This window comes from Chelon labrosus (genome assembly GCF_963514085.1).
Source record: "Chelon labrosus genome assembly, chromosome: 16".
Taxonomy (NCBI): Eukaryota; Metazoa; Chordata; class Actinopteri; order Mugiliformes; family Mugilidae; genus Chelon; species Chelon labrosus.
The window spans coordinates 13,593,631-13,616,952 of NC_140349.1; the positions used below are offsets into that span (position 1 = coordinate 13,593,631).

The 23,322-nt window shown below is 41.5% G+C and overlaps 1 protein-coding gene across 1 annotated transcript; it reads left to right on the top strand.

The window, feature by feature from the left end:
* Window positions 1-794: 794 nt before the first annotated feature.
* Window positions 795-22,192, top strand: triqk (triple QxxK/R motif containing). Its single transcript, XM_084563349.1, has 4 exons — window positions 795-1,189; window positions 5,383-5,457; window positions 13,250-13,335; window positions 20,396-22,192. Exons 2-4 carry the CDS (start codon window positions 5,397-5,399, stop codon window positions 20,501-20,503), a joined length of 255 nt encoding a protein of 84 aa, XP_084419475.1. The 5' UTR covers window positions 795-1,189; window positions 5,383-5,396; the 3' UTR covers window positions 20,504-22,192.
* Window positions 22,193-23,322: the final 1,130 nt, after the last annotated feature.

Below are 23,322 nucleotides of genomic sequence, written 5' to 3' on the forward strand. Positions count from 1 at the left end.
TTTTTATATTATCCAGTCATTACTGGTGATTTGTTTATTTGCAATCAGCGCTCTAATGTTGCAGTTCCATCAGAAATAGAAGTTTTTACTTCTTGTTATAAAGGAGATAGTTTAACTTTTCACAATGCACCGCTTTTTATAAACTGCTGAAAAGTTTTATAGAGAAACTATTGATCAACGAAGTATCCAATAACCAGATAAATCAGATAAACGTAGTACAAAAGGAACTGTGATTACCTTTCACCTTGGATGTTTTGTGTTTTCTTGGTTGAACGGTTTCATGGTTATTTATTTATTCATCATTTGCACAACATGTGAGGATTTCACCTAAAATGTCTTGGTTTGTAACTTGGGAAATACCAGTTAATATGCCTGAATTGTAAATGTAATATATCTTACAGTTTTTCAGTGGTAGAAGAAGTACTCTGATGTTTGCTTAAAAGTAAAACAGTGACACTACAGTTTAAAATGTGTGGGGTCACGAGATAAGTCCTACATGCAAAACCCTTCTTATGTAAGTAGAAGCATCTAGGTACTTTTTACACTATTTGATTATTATTACTGATGATTTAACACGCAAACAGCATTTAAATATTGTACCTGACTGAGGTTAAAAAGTCCTAATCTACTGTAAAGTAACTACCACTGTCAGATAGATGTAATAATAGTAAATACACTATAAATAAATATTAAATAAATAATAAATATAGCTGTTTCCCTTTCAATTATTAGGGACTTCACGTGGAAGGTACCATAAAATTAAATTCTCAAGTAAAATACAAAAACTTCTTGTACTGTGGTAGAGTAATTGAGTAAATTTAATTTACATCGCTCTGGTTTTGGGATTCAGGATGATCTAAGTGGGAAAGTCCGACTGTCAATTAGTCACATGCTCCTCCACTATTTTTGTCTAGGCGTCCCGCCCCAGCTGCGTTGCTATTGGTCAACTCGACAGATGCCCGTCTCTGATTGGGCGAGGAGGCTGCCCGTCATCGGCGTTGACGCGCAAACCAGGAACTATCTGTGTGTGAAGAAGAAGTGGTGTGTTGGCATTCTGGGCAAATTTGGATCAAAGTACCACGAAACGGTCAATTCCGTCGCCGTACGTGTCCACATACCACAGCCAGGCGTTTAGCAATGCAGAGTAGCATCTGCTAAGCGACACAGTTTATCGAAAAACAAGAAGACTGTGAGTATCTCCGTGAATGCAATGAATGACAAGAATGTTTTTCCTGTGTCCGTTTCTTAAAATTTTGAAAAAAAAAAAAGAAAGGTGCAACGTAAATCCTACAAAAGCGTCTGGTTTTCATCTCCATGTTTTGCAGAAGGAAAAAAAAAATAAATGCATGCATAGTTGATTTTCAGAAACCCTTCCTCAGTAGTCTGGTGTATCAGGTTTATCAGGTACATTCCTTAACACTGACAGATACAGAGCTATAGTAAATGTTATGCTGTAGCCTACAAGTTGCATTAGGTCCACTTACTAATACATCTGCAGCCAAAATAAAACCAGCTAGCTGTAGTAAAAGTTGTGTTACATTTGTGCTATTAAGTGCTGTTTTAGTGAGGGTAGACTAAATTCTTTAATTATGTGCAATTCAATTCTAGCACAAACTTAAATCTTAACCTGAAAGTTGAGTCGGCACCAAACACCTCAATTTTTGTGATGCAATTTTGAGTTGCATGACTATTGCTTCAGACTATATTGCTTATAGGTACCTATGCAGGTGTACCTCTGCTCCATGATAATGTTTTTGTATTTTCTGGATTGGAGTCATAATGAAACGGTGCTCTGCAAACTATAGGACTTTATTTCAATACAGTTTTTAAATCATCTTAGTATTTTTCAGATGGGAACTCAAGCTGAGGACGTACTACAAGATTTTTTTTTGGCAGATTTTACCCACAATTCCCAAAGTCTACTCCAGTCTGCACTAGTCTGCATGGGTAGTTGACACAAAGGTCTGTTAGTGTGTGGGGGAGTGAAATCTCAAATCTGCAAGTGTATGAGGGGAAAAGACCCGACCTGACCTCAGTAACAAGTGCAAACACTAAAATATTTTTTAGACGAATCCGGACACAGTCTGGTAGTGTGAACTGATAACCAACCAAACTGCAAACATGTGATGCCATCAGCCAATGAAAAAGAGAGGGTGGGACAGAGAGAGAGCTGGATGCGTTCTGTTGGCTTTAGTTGTTTTTTGCCAAACATGTAGTCTGTGATCAGGTGCAGTTGTTAAGTGTGTGACCCCCCCAGTCTTTCTGTCATCATTCAAAAATCTGCTGAAGCCAGTCTGTTAGTGTGCACTCCTAGTCTTTTCAAAATCTGTTAAAGCTGCGAGGAGGTTGTGCAGTGTGTCCCCAGCTTTAGTCGTCTACCTTTGTGACCAGCATGTAAGAGCTTGTGATTCGATTCAACATTCACCAGTGTCTGTTGTCTGTGGCGTCATTCTCCTAGTAGGGATGCGTATTACATCAAGCAGCAATAGCCGTTTGCCAGAGCTGAAGACAAAGAGGAGGAATCGTAGAGATGGAGATGGAGTAGCCTACAGCAACTAGGATTATAGAGGAACCTATGGCGGAGGAGCAAGAGTTATGAATGTAACTTAAGTTTTATGGACTCAGGATCTGGCAGACAGGCAGAATGAAATGGAACGTAGGGAGCATCCGAGAACAATTCCTTCTCCAGATAAAAAAGAAAAAAGAGAATTGGCATTCAGAGGAAGGATTGTAATCTAAAAAAAAAAAAGGAAGTGATTGACCATAAGGACAAACTCTGATTATTTTCGATTATAGGCATATGTCATTTGCATGCGTCAACTGTGTTAATGACAGAAGGAAGAGATAAGAGTTCCACATAGTAGCTTTAAATAAAGTTGTTTGGCACATTGCGTCTTGTTCATGTACTTTGGCACGTTTTACTGTACTAGGGAAGGAGCTTAGGCCTTTTAACTATTACCCAAAGCCTTTTCTAAAATTTCCACCAATGCCACAAAATGTCCCTGTCAGTATGTCGAGGTGTTTTTCAGTCTTCTGAGCTTTGCTCATACCCCACTGATGCCAATGCAAAATATACCGTCTGTGAAATTTCCTCAGTAAGTGGACTTCATGTGATGATAAAGACTCCAAATGTCTTGTTTTTAGCAATTTAGTTATAATGTTGCGGCGCGGCACAACAGAGCCAGTAGCTCAGAGGGCCAACTGTGTCCGACTGTAAACATTTCATTTGGACAATTTCCTCTCTTCCTTTTGTCTTCCTCTCCCTCCCTTTAATTTGCTGACTCTGGTTTCTAACCGCTGGAGAACAATAGCTGCGCATGCATCCTCCTTCTGTGCTGGCAGTAACAATGTTTGAAATGCAGCTGAAGACGGTGTTTTTAGTGTGAGGATAAAACTCAGGTATCCCAAGGCAGCAGCAGCAGCAGCAGCAGCAGCATCCTCCCACGAGAAGGTATCAGTCAGCACCGGCAGCCAGCCACGCTCCTTGAACATGCTAATTCAGTCTCTCTTCTCTATTCCCCAGCTGCACCTTCTTGGATACACATTGATACTTTTTCTTATTCTCCCCTATTCTCCACACGAGCACACCTGCATACACATTCTTACTTTTGCCACTATTTTAAACAAAGGGCTACAATATTGATTGATGCGGCGTGTTGTGAGGGAGCTTGTCTTGAATTTAGAGCAGAGAGCTTTCAGAGAAACAAGTGTGTTGGATTGATGCAAGAACGCAAAGAGTATGAGCACTTTGTAAAGAAAAGTATAAAACAGTAGGGGTTGAACGACTTCGGATGTTTTAAAGTCGACTAATGTGGTGAAAATCGAGTCGACGTCGACTAGTCCAGTGGTTCTCAACCTTTTTGGGGTCCTGGACACCCTGCATATTTTTGATCGACCCTGAGGAACCCCCACCCAATCTGGGGGGTGGCGGCGCAATTTGATAGAAACAGCAGAAACTGCATTTTAAATTGCATTATGGCATTTATTCACTCTTTGAGGCAAATATGTGTTTTCAGTTGTGTCTCAGTCACATTTGAATGAAATAATGTGTTGATTGCGTCACACATAAAATCACAGCAGAAACTAAGGCTTTGCAACAATGAAATCTATATTCTTGACCTGAATACATATTGTAGTGTCTCACACAAAGGAAGCCATGGAGGCTTTTCTGCAAGGTAATTAAAGCTTGAACACTGGCCAGTGTCGGCCGTAGCCCACGTCAACACCATAACCACCATCTGTCTGACATTTCTAATATGTGGATCTTGATTGGCAAACTCTCAGCTCTACCAGAACTCCCGTCTCTCGTGTGGTGCATAAACTGACAACAAGTACAAAAAGCACGCTCCAAAACCACAGCAACAATGTCATATAGTAGAACACAAAAGAACTACATGAGCTTATCAATACTGTTCGCTGCAGATATGTATAGCCTACATAAATAGCATAGCATTTAATAGTACTTCACAGCGTGTTCTAAGATAGGATAATGAGGCCGGGATTTTAAAAAAATGCGGTATGCCTAATAATTTTAGACAATGAAATTCACCAACAAATTGTTGATGTGCAGCCTTATTCTCTCCGTTACCGCAGGACGTTTGGTTAAGTTGTTAAATGACTGCCGTTGAGAGGTTTTGGACCGTTCCTCTGCTAGCGTTAGCGGATGCCTTTTCATTGCAGTAGTACATTTGTTGTATTTCAGGAAAGCACTCCTAGTTTGCTGCAATGACCCACTGGGCTCCTCACCTGTCTTCTCGGAGGCGTCCGTGTTGTTATTGTCACGCGATTGACGACTATTTGACTTCCTGCTAAAAGCGTCATGGCACAGCAGTAAGGTCGACTATTCGGTACAACCCCTATTACACAGGTGGGAATCTATACACATACATGCGTTTAACATGAGTGCACGGCACGTATAGACAGGTATTTATTCCATAGCACAGGTTTAGTCATACAAATGCATAGCTACATGTGGAGGCAAAGGGTGCCATTTATATAATACCAAGCCCTTTCTCTTTACGTCTTACCTCTGAGCTGTCAGGGTAATCAAAAAGACCTCTTGGTGTGAGGGGAAATGGTGTAAGACTAAATGAGATGGATAGGAAGTGCTCACACTGAGAACGTAACACACATGGAAGGTGGTGAGAATTAATTTAATTATGTCTAGCAGATGTATGTGAAAGATAAACCATCTGCCTGATCAAGACCGACTTCTCCATGCATTCGGCTGTGTTTTAACTCGGAATACCTTCCTGCGTATTTCACAATTTATCTCAGGCCGTGGGAACGGGAATGGAGCTGTATCTGCATTTGATTAAACTAAATGATCAGGTGTAACGCCGAGACTCAGCTGTGAAATTCTCTCTTCTCGTTTTCCGCCAGGCTGAGGAAGCAGGATGGGGAAGAAGGATGCCAGCACGACCAAACTGCCAGTTGATCAATACAGAAAGCAAATTGGTGAGTCCTCTGCAGTGCTGGGGAATCTGTTTGTTTGTAAATTATTGAAATGAAATCTAATCAAATATTAATTATTGCCAGTTGATTTAATGTGTTGACACTGGTTGGAAACGGATTTAAAAGAGTTATTGCTTTTCTTTGTTTCGTAACAGAAAATAAATCCTGTGGTCTTTCTGCCATTCATTTGGCAGTTTGTGTGCGAGATGACTGATGGTTTAATCAAAAAGATAATCAATATATTAACTGACAATTAAAAGTTCTCTAAATTAGTTCATGATGCTGTTTTGACAGTTGAGATTGCTCTTCTACTTGTTGTGCAACTCCATTTCCACAAAAATCATAACTCATTCCTTGATGTGGGCAATCCTAACCACAACACAGCAATCAATGCTCCCTCATGGAAAGAGGCCAATATCACACATAATAAATCACACATGGTACAGGGAGGAATTCGGTGGTAGTCTCACATTGATCCCAAACTGCCTGTCAACCCGACTCCTTTGAAGAACTTTGTCAGTGCCGGTTATGCAAGAATAAGCATCATCTCTCTGCATGGTCCCCGAAAATGTTCTAGTTTGCCTTGGATTAAAAAGACATGGAAACCAGATTCACCAGATTAGAAGCAGAACACAACCTGCAGAAGTAATTACAGCCGAGGATGAACAAGCTGCATCTCAGCTGACAGGGAGTGAAAGCCATGCTTCAAAGTTTAATGCCACTCTAATTCTGTAGCATTTAGTCTCCCCAACCCACACCGTCTACATCACAAAGACCTAACTAATGCAGTATTGTTGGAATCAATCAGAAGCTCAGTTCCTTTTCTCGTGCCAGCCGTGGTTGCATGAAGATCACGTCTCATGCCATGTTCCCCTTGTTTTTGTTTTTCCTCTTATGGAGCGAAGCCAAAAGGTTTCCAATGGCAAAGCCGGATAATTATGAGCAGACTGAGGCAAATACAGAAGGAATCTGTGTCGGCCTTACAGGCTCAAAGGTTTAACTTAAATTCCCAGGAGTTACATATTGTTTGCATCAAATGTGACTTAGCAGTTAAGCACAAAAGTCTTCCAGGTCGCGATACAAGGAAGATCTTTTACACCAAATGGAGAAATGGAATGTGACTGTGTATATAAAGCTCCTGGCCTTAATCAGTATCATCACCAAAAGCATGTAGTTCCCAGTGATTGCACAACAGTAACAGCTATAAAAGATTAAACTTACAATGCTAACATGACATCTTGAATTTTCGTTCATCCACACATCATCTGGTTGCAAGAAGTCTAACTAGTAGTAGCTTAAACTGGATAGATGTTTTTCCCGCGAACAGCAATGTTAATCAAGGGTCATTCAGTACGGTAGGCCTGTTTCCATATATATCCTCAACAAATTTGATGTGAACTTTTGAAATAAAAGTAAGTAAAATAGAAAATCTGAATCTGATCAATTTCCATATACTGGTTTTGAACGAATACGATGTCCTCAAGTTAGTTTCTAGACCAGAGAACTGGACTTTTTATCTATATACTGTTAAGGTGATGTGCAAAAGTGCTTAAGATTGCTCAGCTTTTTTAAACTAGAACTAGTAAATCACTCCTCACTTTCTGTCATGCAGTTCACGACAGGCCCTTCAGAAAATTGCACACTTCAGTACCATTAGAAGGAAGGCTCGTAAAGCTGCCCAATAGCCAGGCATTCTCAAGAACCTATGTGCTACTACGTCTTTGCTAGGTGATGCCAGGGTTACTGGTGTTACTTTCGTGTTAACTGGGCTCATAGTTGTCACATGGGCTCTTAACTTTTTTGTTTTCTCTTGGTTTGTGTTGGCATTTTTGCACATCTCTTATTGAATTGCCTTCTTTTTCTTTTTTTAATGTTCATTCTTTTAGCCGTTTAGGCTGTTAGTCTGACAGCAGTATTTTTCTTAGGCATGTGATAGCCCGTTGAGAAATTTATTTTTTACTCCGTGGGCTATCAGGGAAGGGGCTGTCATAGAAAAAGACAACTGTTGCATATGTTTTCATATTGGGACGGATGAATGGTATTATTTAGCCTGCAGATATCCCTTAACCATCTGCCATTGTGTAAAACCTGGCAGGTCCAACAAATGAGAGACAGACATAACATAACAAGCTCATCTCCCACTGTCACATCTCCAATGAAGGGTGCAGAAAATCTTTTATTTTTTTTCCCCCTTCCCATATTTAGTGTTTTCTTTTTCAGCACGTCTCATCAATTCAGAAATATGTAACACACTTGTCAGGAACGCTTTGGTTCCATCTCTGCCGCCGCCTTCTTCCAGCCCCTCAATTACTTGCATTTTTCCTTCCTTTTGAAAATAATGGCCATCAGGCAATTTCAGTGAACCACTGTTTAACAGCAACGGTGGAAACGGAGTAGGGGGAAAAGGTGGAGAAAAATGAAGTCTTCAAAGATAGCATGGGGTTGGTCCTCTGAGGGTTGGAATGGGCCGTGCATGGTAATTTGAAATCGTAATAGGTGGCTTATTCATGTCACATCAGCAGTAGTCCAGGCTGGTTGTTGAGCTGTACCATCATCTCTGCTGGAGTGCTTTTGTCATGTCAGGTGGCCATCAAATGGCTACTGTTGACACTCTCTCTTTAAATACCATTATTAAGCCTTTTATAATTGGCTGCCCTCCGGTTAGGTAAAGCTATAGTGTTCTTACATGGTGGTGCAAGTGTTCTCTGTTCAAGCAATAATTGCTGTTGCCTGCTGAAAACTAGGCGAAATTGTCTACACAGATAAAGACACCTGAAATGTCAAGTACAAAATGGCAAGTTTGAAATGATTAGTCTTAGAAGGTTTCATTTCACGTTGTTAAAAGATTACACCTATAAAAAGGTCCTTCTCACAGGTGAAATATTTCACATCCATTGATAGGTACAGTATATAACCAAGGCGTTTTACTCTTATATCACAGATCATTTTCAGCTTTAAGCTCACATGGATTTCAAGTTTTCACTGCCCTTCTCCTTCACTGACAGAACATGGAATAAATATCTCCCATGCGTCTGGCGTTGGTCCTCCAGTTCTACCACCCTTCATTCTGGCAGATGCCAGCGATCCGCACCATGTGGTCGCTGACTATTTGGCTGCCACGCCAGATAGACACAGTGGCAAAGCAAAGCATGAGAAACTGTCAGACATGCTGTCAGTGTGTTTCCCGAATTGTCCCAGGGCACGCAGAGAGTACTGGACAGTGGGCTGCCTGTCCAAATCACCCTATCACACTGCATGTTGTGCATATGTCGGATGGCCAGGCCCCATAGACACAAAAATACCTTCTCTGTTGACATAGCTTCAGGCCAACTGAGCTCGAAGGCAGTATGTTGTGTACTGGGTTGGTAACGCAGCCTATTGTTGTGGTAATGCAGCTTATTTTCCACTTATTTGACATATGAATACCATGTACAGAGATATAAACAACAGCTGGTACCATGATGACTCATCAACAACTCTTTTATTTTCTTCACATCGCAAAAAACACCATCAGTTCAAATGTCTTTTTATTACATGAAGCGTGACTGAAATGCAGCCGGCAGAACGGTGCTACTTCATGCCGCAGGTCATTCACACGATATCACAATTGAATGCTTGTTTTGTCCAGGAATCATAACTAGGAAGGAAGCGAGTGACAGTCCTACCATGAAATTGTCAGAGCTTGTTTTCTGCCTGTCAAGCCAATCTGAATTGTGACACTGTGTAAAGACATAGCTGAATCTCTTTAATGTTAAACCCATTAATATTTTTAAAAGTACACAAAGTAATTCACAAGGTCGACTAAATGTTATCAGCATAGTTTCCGCCAAAAGAAACCATGAAACCAAAGGTCAGTAGTTATCAGGAAACTAGCTTATCTGATATGATTTAAGCCAATGTCCCACCCTGAAATGTTGTATTTTCACCCTTCACTGCTCTTATTATTTAGCTATTCTGTCAGCAATACATTCAATCCATCATTTTGAAACAGGCTGTCATGCTGCCATATTTTTTTAAGGTTGGTGCACAGCTTGAGTGTCCATGTGCAATATATTTTAACAGGAGTATATATAGTACACCCAAAAATCTGAGACCACATTGAAAAGCTGTCCTCTGAAACCTGATCAGGTATATCCAAAGGACGATCAGGCACAACAAAAGTGATCGCAATGTATGGAGATCAATATATGAAGTTTTTTCATTGAAAGATGGAAAAGCAACTTTGTTACTGATGGAGAATTTGTCAATTAAACAAAATCAAGACTCTAATCAATAGAAGGCTGTTTCGTTGTGTCTAAACCAAGACCTACCAGCGTGACTTTAATGGTCAGTCCAACTAAGAGACTTATGGCTGTAACAGAATAGATTAAGTACGGAGACACGGCAGTGTTTCCAACCCACAACACGATAAAACACTGTGGCAGGAATATTCAAGTTAATATTTTGGAAACACCAAAGTTGGACACCTGCACAGAATGAGCCACATCCTGACCAAGAATTACAGGATCACTCCGTTCTTCGGAGACATGCCACAACCTCCTGATTTGCTTCTCTATGAAAAGGCATTAATACTGCAGCAGGATAAGGAGCTCAAACACACTTCAAGGCTTTGCAAGAGCCGCTTGAAGAACAATGAAGACCAAGGACAACTGACGCTAATGGTCTTCTTGAAGACCGAAAAGCCAAACAATCCTGACTCAATAAAAAGCTAATTTCCCTCATGCTAGGATGTTGCATTGATTGATTCAGTATTAGTCTTTGGAAACGAATGCAACTAGTGGTCTCAGACATCTGGACTTTGCATTGTATGTAACTGAAGCTAATTTGGTATTTCTTTAACTACCAAAGTCTCTTATCATTCAAACAAACTGTGATATTCTTAGACGTCTAACCCTCTTCTATCTTCAATTTAATGGCCACTTTGTATGACACACAAATCACATACCACCACCCTCACCCACCCCTCCTTCCCTTGAGTGCTCAGTCACATGTGACTAATTTTAGCTAATACCCCCTACCTGTCTCATTATGCTAAGCGGAATAATGGCTCGAGATAAAAACACAATTTCTCCTCTGTGTTCATCAAACTCCATTTATAGGTAAACGCAGTGACAAACAAGCACGAAAAATCCATGAAACACCTAATGGAATGTGCACTAAGTGGTGTTGGTGGGGGGAGAAGGCCACGTTCACTTTTCTTCTTGTCATGAATTCAGTGATGACTTCAGTGAAAGGCACATTCAGGGAAATCTCCCAGCAGGCACTCGAGGCCGCCTTACAAGGGTTAATGTTCCTCTGGGACGTGGCATTGTTGTTGCTGTACAGAGGGACAGTGATGCCTTTTCAGCGTGGCAGGCAAAAGCGGGGAGGGACGGGGCGGACGATGTATGTAGCCCGGCGCAGGTAGATAATTGGTGACAGAAAGTGTCTGCGGCGCTGGTGCAGAGGGGGGAGGCGGCGGTGACAAATAGGAGCGCACATAAGACCCGGTGCAATATCATCAGGGCCGTGTGTGTGTGTGTGTGTGTGTGTGTGTGTGTGTGCAGGCTACAGGACGCACAAAAAGACATCATGAAGAATTACAAGCCTGTAAAATGGCAACGTTATAATTCAAAACAGTAGTGGTTCATGTTTTGGACGAAATTTGTGGGAGACATTATAAATGCTGATTAAAAAAAGCTGTATATCTGCCTCTTGAATTTTAATTCCAGCTTGCTTAAGTTCTGTCATTGTTTTGATTATCAGTGGGTGTTTGGCTACAGAAAAGGAACCATATGGAAAGTATGAAGTGTTTAGTTGTTGGATTTTTATTGCACAGCGTTGATCTATACAGTTTTTTCCCTCTGGCTTGATCTATTTCTCTTGATCTATATCTTTTAACTATTAATTATTGCAGATCAGGAATGCTATTTCCCCTAAAAATAGGGCATCAGTGTTACCTCTGTGATATTTAAAAGCATAAATGTCCAATCACACAGTGAAGTAAAACTGCAACCAGTAGATTTGCGCAAAGCCACTTGGTCGTAAATCTCTTCATCTTATATAGCTGTTCCTCCCTACCCACTTTTATTCAACCATTTATATTAAACCATTCCACAATAAAGGGAATGATTTACAGACAGTTGTGAAACGGGAGAAAATATATATTTTTTTCAATAAACTGTAAAGAAGTTAAATTTTACTGTAGGAACAGGATTATCCGTCTCTGTGTTACATGGAAGACGATAAAAATTACCTCATTCATATCTCTCTCTGTTCATTTTTACACTCCTAGCGATGTATCTGTATTCCTTTCATTTTTTATTTTTTTCCCCCTTGGATATTGGTTTTGTAGCATACGACGGCGCCTCCTGTTGCGTTGTCACATCCGGCAATTTGCAGTCGGAAAAATCTTTACACCATTTGTGTGAATGGTGAGCAACCCGAGGTGCCCTCCAATCAAATTTTTCCCTCTCCACTTTCTGACAAGTGGAGGAGACATCCAGTCGTCCCCCTAATGAATTCCCACTAGCTCGCTGTCTGCTCCTGGCAACACGCGCCCCATTTCTATTAGCCCTCCACACAGGCAGTGGGAGGTGAAGGAGGAGTTCAGGACCAGGAGGGATAGAGGGAGAAGGAGAGGAGGTAGAACACGAGATCTCAAAAGAGGAATCAGGGAGATGGAGATGGAGCAAATTCTTAACATCAGGCTAATGATTATCTCTGAGAGAAACCTCATGATGTTCAGTGGAATGTAGTTCTGTCTTTTTGTTTTCAGAATCATACGCACACACCTCCTCACCCTTCCTTTCTCACTATGTTTTTTCATAAGTGGACACTTTCTATTCTCCTCTTGTTCACTCTCCCAATGTAAATTAGGCTTAATTGGCTGTGAGTAAAAACCCCAGACGACCTTCACACGTCCCATCCCCAAGTGAGAAAGCCTTGAAGCTGACCTCAGGGCCTTGGTCTCGTTCTGTTGCGTGTACAGTATATTTCTCTGCTGCGCTCCTGAAGCACATTGATTTCCCAGTCCTTAACTTCCTTGTAAACTATCCTAACCCAGATTTCCCCTGAACCCGAGTTCTAAAATAACTTCAGTGAAGACCCGCCGTTGTGTTACGTCCACGATGTCGGCACATACTGTAAATAGTATCTCGCAAAGATAGAAATACCAGAGCACACACGCACACTGTTCAGCAAGCTGTTGCCTTTCCACCCTATTGTTAGCAAAGTTCCTTTTCCTGCAGTGTGTTGTTTCTAATTAGACCAAGACAGCCGGCTCAACCTCATGTGAAGCGCGCGCGCACACACACACACACACATACACATACACACACAGACACACTCACATGCTTTGCCAGGTGGCCGGTTTGCCCACAAGACTCACCCTTGAGAGTTGAGCCCTTGGGAAGTCAGCTAAGCACAGGTGAACTGTGTGCAGCTCAGGCCAGAAACGGTTCATCGTATTTTCCAGACTGGTGTGTTTGTGCGTGTGTGTGTGTGCAAAGTAAAGTAAAAATTCAGTGCTACATTTTATGTCTTATTTTATTCACCACCCACTTTAATCACAAGGCCACTATAGTAGCTTGGCTTTGGCATTGCTGCAAAACAAAAAACAGAACATGTCGGGTAAATTCGAATAAATTGACATCAACTAAATGTGAAGCTACAGCCTGGTGGTGCTTGATTTCAAGACTAGACATCGGGAAACTGGTTGTGTGAGGGTGTATTTCTTGTTGCAGTGGCTTTCTGTTGTCTCTGCTGATTGATTTTGTGCACCTCAATTATTTTATCTTATTTTCTTTTCTTTTAGGAAAGCAGGACTACAAGAAGACAAAGTCCGCCTTAAAGGCAACGCGACTCAAAGCCGAGGCAAAGAAGACTTCCTCCGCATTCAGGGTGAGACTCGTCTGGCCTTACTTTCTATCCAGGACTACACACACAGACACACACACGTCCTACACATCTACACACACTCTACTATTTTTGCTTCCCCTTTCTGCCTGGGCCCATCTGTGATTCAGCTCGCCTCTCCGTCTGCTTCTTTTATTTTCCATTTGTCCGTCTGCTTGTTTGAGAGCACGTCTCACCACATCATTTTTAACATCCCAGACACTTAGCTGTCTTACTCTAGTAAATTACTGTAGGTCTTTAGGGACTCTAACAATCTACATTATGTCTGTCTACCTGTAATTATGTGATGTGGCCCCAGACTATCCTCAGAGGATCCGTTTGGCAAACTGTCATTAATAAAAAAAGAAGAAAGGGTAGTGTCCTCTGCAGAATGAAAAAATATTTCTTTCACAGATTTAAAACTCAGTGGTGTTCATATTCTTTTAAATTTAGAGGGACAAGGAGAGGCGACGAGAGACGTGGAAAAACATGGCAAACAGAAGCAAAGGAATAATAACCCTAACCCTAACCCTATGAGACTGATAAGTAAAGGGAGGTGAAGGTATTTTCATAAGAAAACATTGAAGACAAATTTCCTGTTCATTTGTGCAAATTTATTTCCAATGGTGGCATTGAAAATTGTGTGTTTACAGTGCGTAAAAAGCCAAAAGGCTTCACTTTCTCATTAAGCCCCGGTTGCCACGAAGTGAGCAGAGATGAACAAATCGCAGCGAGGATTAAACACTGGGTGAAACGGTCAGGTTTTAAAATATGCATCTCTTAGACATGCAAGGCCTCATTAAACACGTCTTTAATCCAATTAGATTAGTCCATATCTTGAAATATTGATATTGGTCATGAATAATTCATCTTTTTTTCGTGCCCAAGACGAGGGGAATTTTCAGAGGTCGGATTAAAAATACCTCTGGGACGAGGATATTAAACTGACTTAGACCTCTTGGCCCCGGGTTCGATTGAAATTCAGCCCAAATGTAATGGATATTTGGTCACGCTTGCTTTCCCATCAAGTCCTTTTAGGGTGATATGAAGTTGAAGAAGTGATTTTTACACAGCTCTGTGACGACAGTAGAAAGTCCCCCCTCTCTCTTTATGAAGCTAAGGTTGACAGCAAAGATTTGGATGCGGTTTTTATAGGCCTAGTTTGGATGTAGGGGCTTCTCTTCTCTTCTCTTCTCTTCTCTTCTCTTCTCTTCTCTTCTCTTCTCTTCTCGCTTTTTTTCACCATGTCCCTGGTTGAGATGCTGGTTTCAGATGCAGCTGGCATCTCAGACTGGCCAGCAGACATGTGGGCACAGAGAATCTGGCAGCTGCCGGAGCAGGCTGTCTCGGGGCTGTCCCTGTAACAGGGCAGTCTGGATAAGTTGGCACGGAGAAGGATGGAGATGCTGCGAAAGGGAAAGGGAAAAACGAGAGAACTTCTGTTCCTACAACAGTGAGCAGTTTTCGGGGTTGCTCACGATAAGGAAAAAAAAAAATGCCACCTGTTGTTGTCTACTCAGATCCTCATGCACACACGTTCAGTCACAGTCAGGTCACGGGGTGTTTACGCAAGCGGCGCTTTATCGCCCGAATGCACGTCTGCGGCTCCTCCAAACGTTGCATGGTATGGGGTCGCGATGGCAGGGAGGAAGAAACTGGCAGGAAGTGCAGTGTGCGGTCTCTCCTCAGGTTGCCTGGAGAAGAAGCAGCGCCTTCAAAGTAGCTCCAGCGCATTATCTTGCAGCACAGGATACAAGCCTGCTGCCTTGTCTAATTGGCACACTAGCCTTCTGTTCACTTCTGCCCTGCTTTCCCCCAGTCTTATTTAGCCGCTGAGCCCAGAAAGCTGGGGAGGGGGGAAAATTGCTTATGGAGTTGGCAGAGGATGGGGACCACAGATAATGAGTGTGGGCACTCTCCAACTGTCATTTGTGTATGTGTGGCAAGTAAGACTGTATAGAAAGTAACATTTATATATTATTATTATGCTTTTTTTTTTTTTTTTTTTTGCTTTTATTTGGCAGTAGTAGTGGAAAAAGGCAAGACGAGGAGGGAATTGGGTTATGAGATGGAACAAAGGTTGGAGTCGAACACGGACTCCACATGGACTTTATGTAGTTCCATCCAATTTCTTCAGTTCAGTTTGACACATTTCACGCAAATATAAAGTTTTGTTAAAGGGCCAATTAATTATTGACCCATTGCTGATAAATTCTCGACTAAAAAAATATCACATCAAACCATGAGCGATGCCGTTCTGATAACCTGGATCCGATCCATAGCGTGTGATTTAGCTTCTCATCTGACTGGAGCGGACTTTTGGTTTCGGCTACTTATTCTAGCCATTAGACTCTTGTGGCTCGTTCACACTATTGAATTTGTCAGGAGATGCTGACCTTTTGTACGATTTACTGTATAGTGAGTTTTATGACTCAGTGAGCTGTGATAGTGGTGACAAGGCTTCTCCTGTTCGCTGGAATGTTTTCTGGAAGTGTCTCTAAAGCGCGAGGGAAAGGAATAAAGTGTATAAAAGAAGAGCTTTAGTTATGTGAAAAGGAAAAGATACTGAGGAAACAAAAAGTCAAAGTCTGGTTTGCTGTGGTCCCTTAGACAGAACATTCAATGTATTGATTTTACAGCTCTAAACCGAAATCAAACTTGAACATGTCTGCTGTGAGGAAGTACTTTACACTTACTGGCCAAGCCTTGTGTGTAACGTGCGAGTGTAGGTTACTGTGTAGTTGTTGGAAAGTGTGTGAGAGCTAACAGTTTTTTTTAAATGGTTAAAATTTTAATATATTTGGTACGCTTGTTGGACAACAGTGTTTGAAGACCTCAACCTGGCCTTCAGACAGATTATTATAGTTTTCAAAGATGTGTCACGTTGACTCGTCGCCACGGTGGCTTCGATTGGTTTGCAGACTACCTCAAGTTTGGAAATCCAGCCATTTCCATCTTGTTTTTTGTGAAGCTATAAGCGACAAGAAGGTGGATCGGACTGAGAACCTAAAGACTTGACGGATGTGGTAGCAACTTGTCAATCACAAGGTGGTCATACCTTAAAGCATACCCACTGTATACTCTAGTTGACTCTCAACCTGATCATCTTTTACAAAATGAACATCATGCTGTAGCTTTCAGTAGAAAGAATGAAGATCCAAGGCAACTCAAAGGCAACTGGCTTCACTTTTCAGACCCAGAAGCTCCGTCTGCTTCTTTTATACCGTCTATGGTTTGTTGATTGCTGGACAATAAAGCGTTCTAGCGTCAAAGTAGTAAGTCGCTTCTTACAAACACAGACAAATTACCAAAAACTTCAATCTAATGGGTCATGAAACACACTCTAATGGCTGCTTGTTTATTACTTTGGCTTATATTGCTGCGACTGCAACAGTTGCCACCACACGCATAGCCACAAACACTGAGTCTAACTTGCTTAGCACAGACACACTGATGTACATGGACACCCACACACGCACACACACATATATATGCACACAAACAAACCCGGGAGGAGAATAAAAATCGGACCAGATGAGGGGATGTCTGCTGAGCTGTGGCTTGTCGCCAGGGTGACAGGGACCGGGCTCCCAGCATGCTGAGTGTGCTGCAGCTGCCGCCGGTGCTGAGAGAGCCACATGATGAAGATGATGATGTGTTTGGGCCCCATCCAGAGGTCTCCATCAAAATGTGGGCAGAGAGGCTGTGTGTGTTTGTGTCTGAGGATGTGTGCGGGCGTGTGTGTGTGTGCGTGTGGGAGCACATAAATTCGTTTGCTAGACAAGACAAGAGTCAACACAGTGGGCTACTCTCCTCGAAAACAATGATCTCAATCAAGTGCAGGTGCTTTCTACAACTCAAGTGTTTTCACCAAAACCCCTCCAGCTTGTTTTCATAGACAAGTCACTGTAACCAGCTGTTCTCTTTCTCTCTGGAACCTGACGCAAAGAAAAAAAAAACAAAAAAAAAACCCGGGCTGCAATGCCGTGCGTCTTTTCGCTTAACTGTTTGAGATTCACAACATTTTCTTTGTGATATCGACGTCAGAATTCTTCTCTTTGTCATATTTTTTCTTTTTCAAAGCTGCTACAGAACACGAGGAAAAAAAATAAAACAAAAAAAACAATCAAGCCTCCGTGATTTGATAACACTTCTCTTTTCTCCAAGGCCCAGGCAAAATAGAAAAGTAAATCAAGCGGTGGAAGCCTGGCGGTTAATATATGAAACTAAAGTGCATGAAATTTAAAAGTTTTCTAATTAAGCGAGGACTTTAAGCTGTTTGGAGGCTGCTGGGATGTAGATAAATGTGGGCTGAGGCTAATGAAGACCAATGCCGCTGATGAGTAGGCACTACAACATGTACACAGATAGCTGGGGATGCTGTGACGCCTTTTAATTGTCACCCCCAACCCCCATCGCCTTCGTCAGAGAGGAATTATTATTAGCCCCCCACCACCCCTCATTTGTGCCGAGCCTTATCTCTCACTTGTTTTCTCTTTCATTTTCACGCTTGTTTTTCATTCTGTCGTTTCCCTCTGCAGTTTGGCCGGTGGGCTGAATTCGCAGTCCTCTCGCTGTGTCTGCGTACTAAATATTAAGTATGGAAATTACTGACCCAATGTTTTCTCAAATTGTCATTCATGTACATATTTTTATTGTTTGCTTGTGTGCTTTTTTTCTTCTTCTTCACACCTGTTCTTTCACACCTGTCGTCGTGCTCTCCTTGCTGCACAATATAGACTGTTTCTTTGTCAACATTGTTTTCCTCCCTAGCGTATTTAAAATCCATAAACAGAAGAAGCGAAATTCTACACATCTGTAAAGACTGGAATCACTCGTGAACGGCTTTGCGTTCACTCGTCACGCCGCCTTCACCGCCGTGGCCCAGTTTTGTGGTCTAAAACTAATTTCTGCACTCGAATCAAATATTTTATTTTTGAATAACCTCCAATCAGACTGTACTCCGCGCTCTTTTAAAGCTCTCCAAGCTCTCCAGTGTTGATTAGAAAGTTTGCCGCTAATGAGTTCTCTTGATAAAGAATAACTGGCATTGTTCAATACCCTGAGTGCCCCTAATGAAACTCCAGCTGATGAAGATTGTAATCGTGTGAGCGCCACATAATGAACGAGCGCTCCAAATTCTCATTTTCAAGTTGAATACCACTCCTTTTGGAAAGCCTCGATTTGTTTGACAATTAACCAATTAAAAAAAAAAAAATAGTCTAAATCTAAAAAATAGGCCATTTTTGTTTGGAAAAAAAGTTTGAACTCCTTAGTAAAACTACTGGTTGGAGAAATGTGGAGCCTGATTTCAGATTGATTTTAGTACTGCAGCCACTGAAATGAGATATTGAAAGGTGGTTTTCATAAATGTTGCTTTGCAGTATGTTTCCAGACCATAACATTATTCAGATTTGAACTGACAATGTGTTGTTTACAGATAAAATACACAGAACCTGAATTAATTCTGCAAGTGGTATCCTATTAATTTCCTCAAGGTTGCATGTTGAAAACGACAGACAAAAGAATAAATGCTATCTGGTGTTATAGACGCTTTGTAAGCTCATCTAACTGCAGCTTCATTTTCCCATTTCTAGTAGCTGGTGAGGAAAGTAATTGTCAGGCCACATACTCTGTCACATGAGCTTTCCTTTTCCAAATGAACCTCTTGCATTCAGAAATATTTTAATATTTTTTGCTTTCTAAAAAAAATAAATAAAAAAAAAAAAAACAAGTTCACATATTCCCAAGTATTGGTGCCAAGTAAGAAGGTTTAAATAATTAATAGTACTACACCTACCACTGTGCCGGCTGTGCACAGTAATTTGGCCGATTTCAAAACGTGTGCTCCTGCCAGTTGTCTAAACAGGCGAGGACGCAAATGAATATAATCCTGACTTGAGTGCAGCTGCTGCTGCTTTTCCCCCTTATCTTTATTCTTTTCCAATCCTCACAGGGGTGGGAGTCAAATTTATTTATTTCCCTACTCTATTGTGTGCCGTGGTGCATGACTGCCCGCTCCAGCAGACAGCGGCGAGTCTATTTCATAACAGGTAATTTACTGGCTGGATAAGGCGTCTACATTAACAGGGATTGCACTGGGTCTGGATTTATTTAGATGTGAGACTGAGCTTCAACTGTGTTTTCCAGGTGAGTTTGTTAAACTGGATATAAAGACTATAAAGACTGGATTAGGTGTAAATTAGGCATATTGTTCATTAAAGGCATACAGTATAAACACAAGCAGATTATGAAGTTGGGAAATATCTTAATAAAAAAAATGCACATGCCACTTGAAATTATATATCTTGAGGTGTTGGAGCTCGGCCATATGGAAATGAAGTCTGTTAGCGTCTCATATCAGCTTTTAATAATGTGACCGTAATTTAGCGCGGAGGTTTAAATGCTTTAAAAGCTTTCCCACAGCGCTGACTGTCCAACTTCGTTCCTCGAATAAGCCGTAGTTAGTTCAAGGACTTAATCCCTTGTTCAAATTCGGACAAAATTAGGCAGTTAATTTATATGATCATCCATGCTTAAAAGTGTTAAAGACAAACCACTTTTAAAGCCAGTTCCACCATTTGTTCTTACCTGGGCCATGACAAAGTAACACCGCAAGAAGACTAAACTCACGTCACCTGGACGGATGAAAATAGTGAAATATACTTACTTTGTTGCTTTTCTATTGTTCAGTACAAAAATTTATTTTATTTGTTTTTTAAGGAACGAGTGTAAAACAGTTTAACAGAAAATGTGGAACTGTGGCATCCCTTCTTTTACTTCTGGGTTAAATTACCGAAATACAATATGTTATGACGTACACGTACAGACTCCTGTCTTTGTCTCTACAGTTGCTCCCTTGTGTGTGTCCAGTGTGGAAATGTCTCCATATACACCGGATTTAAAATTCTGGGCAAGTCCGAAAGGCACTCAAATAATTTACCTGGCAATGATTAGACGGTCAAGTCAGGACAAAGTGGAGTCGCGTCTACTTGTAAGACAGGCTGAGGATCAGGCAGATCACAGTGAATATGACGTCTTAAAACTTTTCCTCTTCCCTTCTCAGGATGCTTTCCTGGTCATCGCGGCCATCCTGTTCTTTGTGCTCTGCGTTTACGCCTTCTTCTACCTCAACCTGAGCACCGAGATCAACCTGGATGTGGACGTGGATTAATAAGAAGTTTTTTTGTTTCTCCACTTCACACACAAGAGCAAGAAGGAGAAGTGGAAGAAATAGTCACATGGCTACTGCGTCCTAATGGCCATCTACAAGGCTGCATATTATACTTTAAACTTGGGACTGGTCAGCACTTTCTTGCTGAGAAGGTGAATGAACCGGAAGAAAGATGCGTCAAACTATTCTTTTTTATAAATGCTTGTTTCTTCCAGTTCTTTCTAGCTAACCTAGAAAGACGTTCTTAAAAGTCAGCGACCTCTTTTACATTCTGCTGCAAAATCCACATTCAGCAAAAGAAAATGAGCTCCTTTTTCCACGGGTAATCCAAACTACAGTCGAGACTAAGCTCTGTTAATCATATTCTGCGGCGTCACGTCCCACTGTTTTCCCCACTAATAGAAAAATGTAAATCTCCCGCAGAAGCTCTCGTCACATTGAGACAAACACTTGCCTCGCATTCCAGTGCACAGACCCTCTCCTCACGGATATCTGGAGATCACAAAGTGTGAGATTAGAATCCACAAAGCCCTCGTCCTGATTGAACATGTGCATAGAATACAGAACAACACATTGCACCTGCCGCACACGCATGGAGAGAGATCTGCTCCTTCCATTTGAATGGAAATTATGGAGATGAATGACGACTGAATAGAGGTGAGCCTACATGCTTCTCGGAAGGAGCACCTTGACGATTTTCCACCGTGTTGTTGTCCTCTTAAGGATGTAATGTGTTTCTATAGAAAGGAATATCAAAGTTTGTCCGGGCTTCTTTTTTCTATTGCTACGCTTCTTGTGCGCTAGGCCTGCGAGGTGCAAGGACGGACCTTCTATCAGCCGTTTCAGTCCAAGTGCTTCCACTGTTGAAGAGATTATTTGTTAGCAAAAGAGGACAGAGTCAAGGGCTTTTATTATAGTCCACATACAGATTTTTTTTTGCTGTCATCACTTTCCATTCCCATTTGCATCACGGCAATAGCAACACTGTAGAGAAATCCGCTTGAAATTTTTATGTTAGTGTAATGCATAAAAGGCCAAATACACAAGAGGCCTTGTGACTTCTTTCATTCCTAATGCTTTTATTTTTTTCAGCGTGTCTTAAAAAATGTTCTGTTCCCGACTTGTGTCCTGCCGCTTGATATGATTCCTGAAATCTGAGACCGAGTTCGAGCTTTCAGTTTCTGCCTTTTCTCCCCCTTTTCTCCCATGACCTCCCGACCTCTAGTAAAAGACTACACGTCAAAGGCACCATTATGATAAGCATGCAACCGTACCCTCGCCCAGCGGCTTTTATCTCGACTTGGTACATCCCGGCCCCCTTCTTCCAACGCTGTGAGTCACATGCGTAACAATAGATAGCCTGGCCTAATAGACCTTCCTACGTGACACCTGTTATCTAAAAGGTCACCGTTACCAACTACGAGAGCCTCGACATCCGCGCAGTGGAACAGATATGGCAGTCTTACCTATTTATTCACGAGATGCGGGGTATTTTTCACGATAAAGTGCTGATTAGTGCTGTTATTTAATCAGTTTGTGTAATAAATTCTACAGTTTGCTTTGTTATGATTCGATTGTGTGACTTGTTTGATTGTTTTTCTGTATTCATTGTCTTAAATTGATGTTAAAGTCACATCTCTTTGTGAAGGAATATGCCTTTTTCTACTGTCAATAAATTTATTTGAATGACATTATTGTGATGTTACAATATGTGTGAGTGAAATCACCTCAGCCTCAGCGTCCGTCCCAAAAAAAATCCATCCGTGATGAATGAAATTGCATTTGTTAAATGATATAAAGCAAGGATTGTGTTTAAATACAGTGATCAGGTAGAGGATACTTTGAATACGCCTTTGCATCACTATCAATAATGATTCATGCCTCCTCTTCCTAGAGGTTTATATTTAGCTGTTAAATGTAGGTGCAGCCATTACTTTGTGCCTTAAAAGTTAATGAATAAAAACTCCTAGTGTCGATTTACTTTTATGGGCTAAAAGCTTGCCGTTATTTCTTTTAGATTGCTTTAATTCCGAGCCATAAACAACTGTGTTCTATCAGTAACGGGTTATTAAACTGTATTGACTGTGTCTCCGCCGGTATTCGTGTTATGTCGTGGCCTTTCCTTGGTAATAGCAAGTCTATGTGCATGTCAGCAGGTTGAACCGTGAGGACGGTAACACTGGTTCCCCACGTGACGCTACTGTAGAATGGAGTTTCTTTCAATGAGAAGTCACAGTATTAACAAAAGGACGCAAGTGTGAAGTCCGTAGGCGTCACGTGACAAAGCCTCTGCTAATTGACGGGGTTCACTTACTTGTGTTGGCACAGGAGAATTAATCACGCAGTAGCGCCGCACGAGCATTTAGCATGACCTTAGCATTCCACTGGAGTTAAATACACTGAAGTTTTACCTACCATCCCGTGACAAATGAGCTAGACGCCTCGCGCCCAACCTCTGCTCATTATTCATGTAAGGTATGTCACCAAGAGTAATTATCCTTCGCCAGAAACTTGCATATGCACCAACACACACACGCATGCACAATATAATGTGCCTCATTTTCCCACACTTTCGGCAGTAGGAAACGTTATCATACATGTATGGCTGTTTACCGAGACATGAATCATAATTACGAACCCGGCGCTGCGCATTCAGCGCATGCTAGGTTTGGCTTGCACGGTGTTTGCTTCTGACAGAAACAAACACATGCATTTTGTCACGTATTGTATTTGCATGATGTCATGTGAACAGAAATGCACACTGACCTTGGTGCATTCTCTGTTTAGTTTCTAAGATGGCGTGTGTTTTGCTTTTTGCT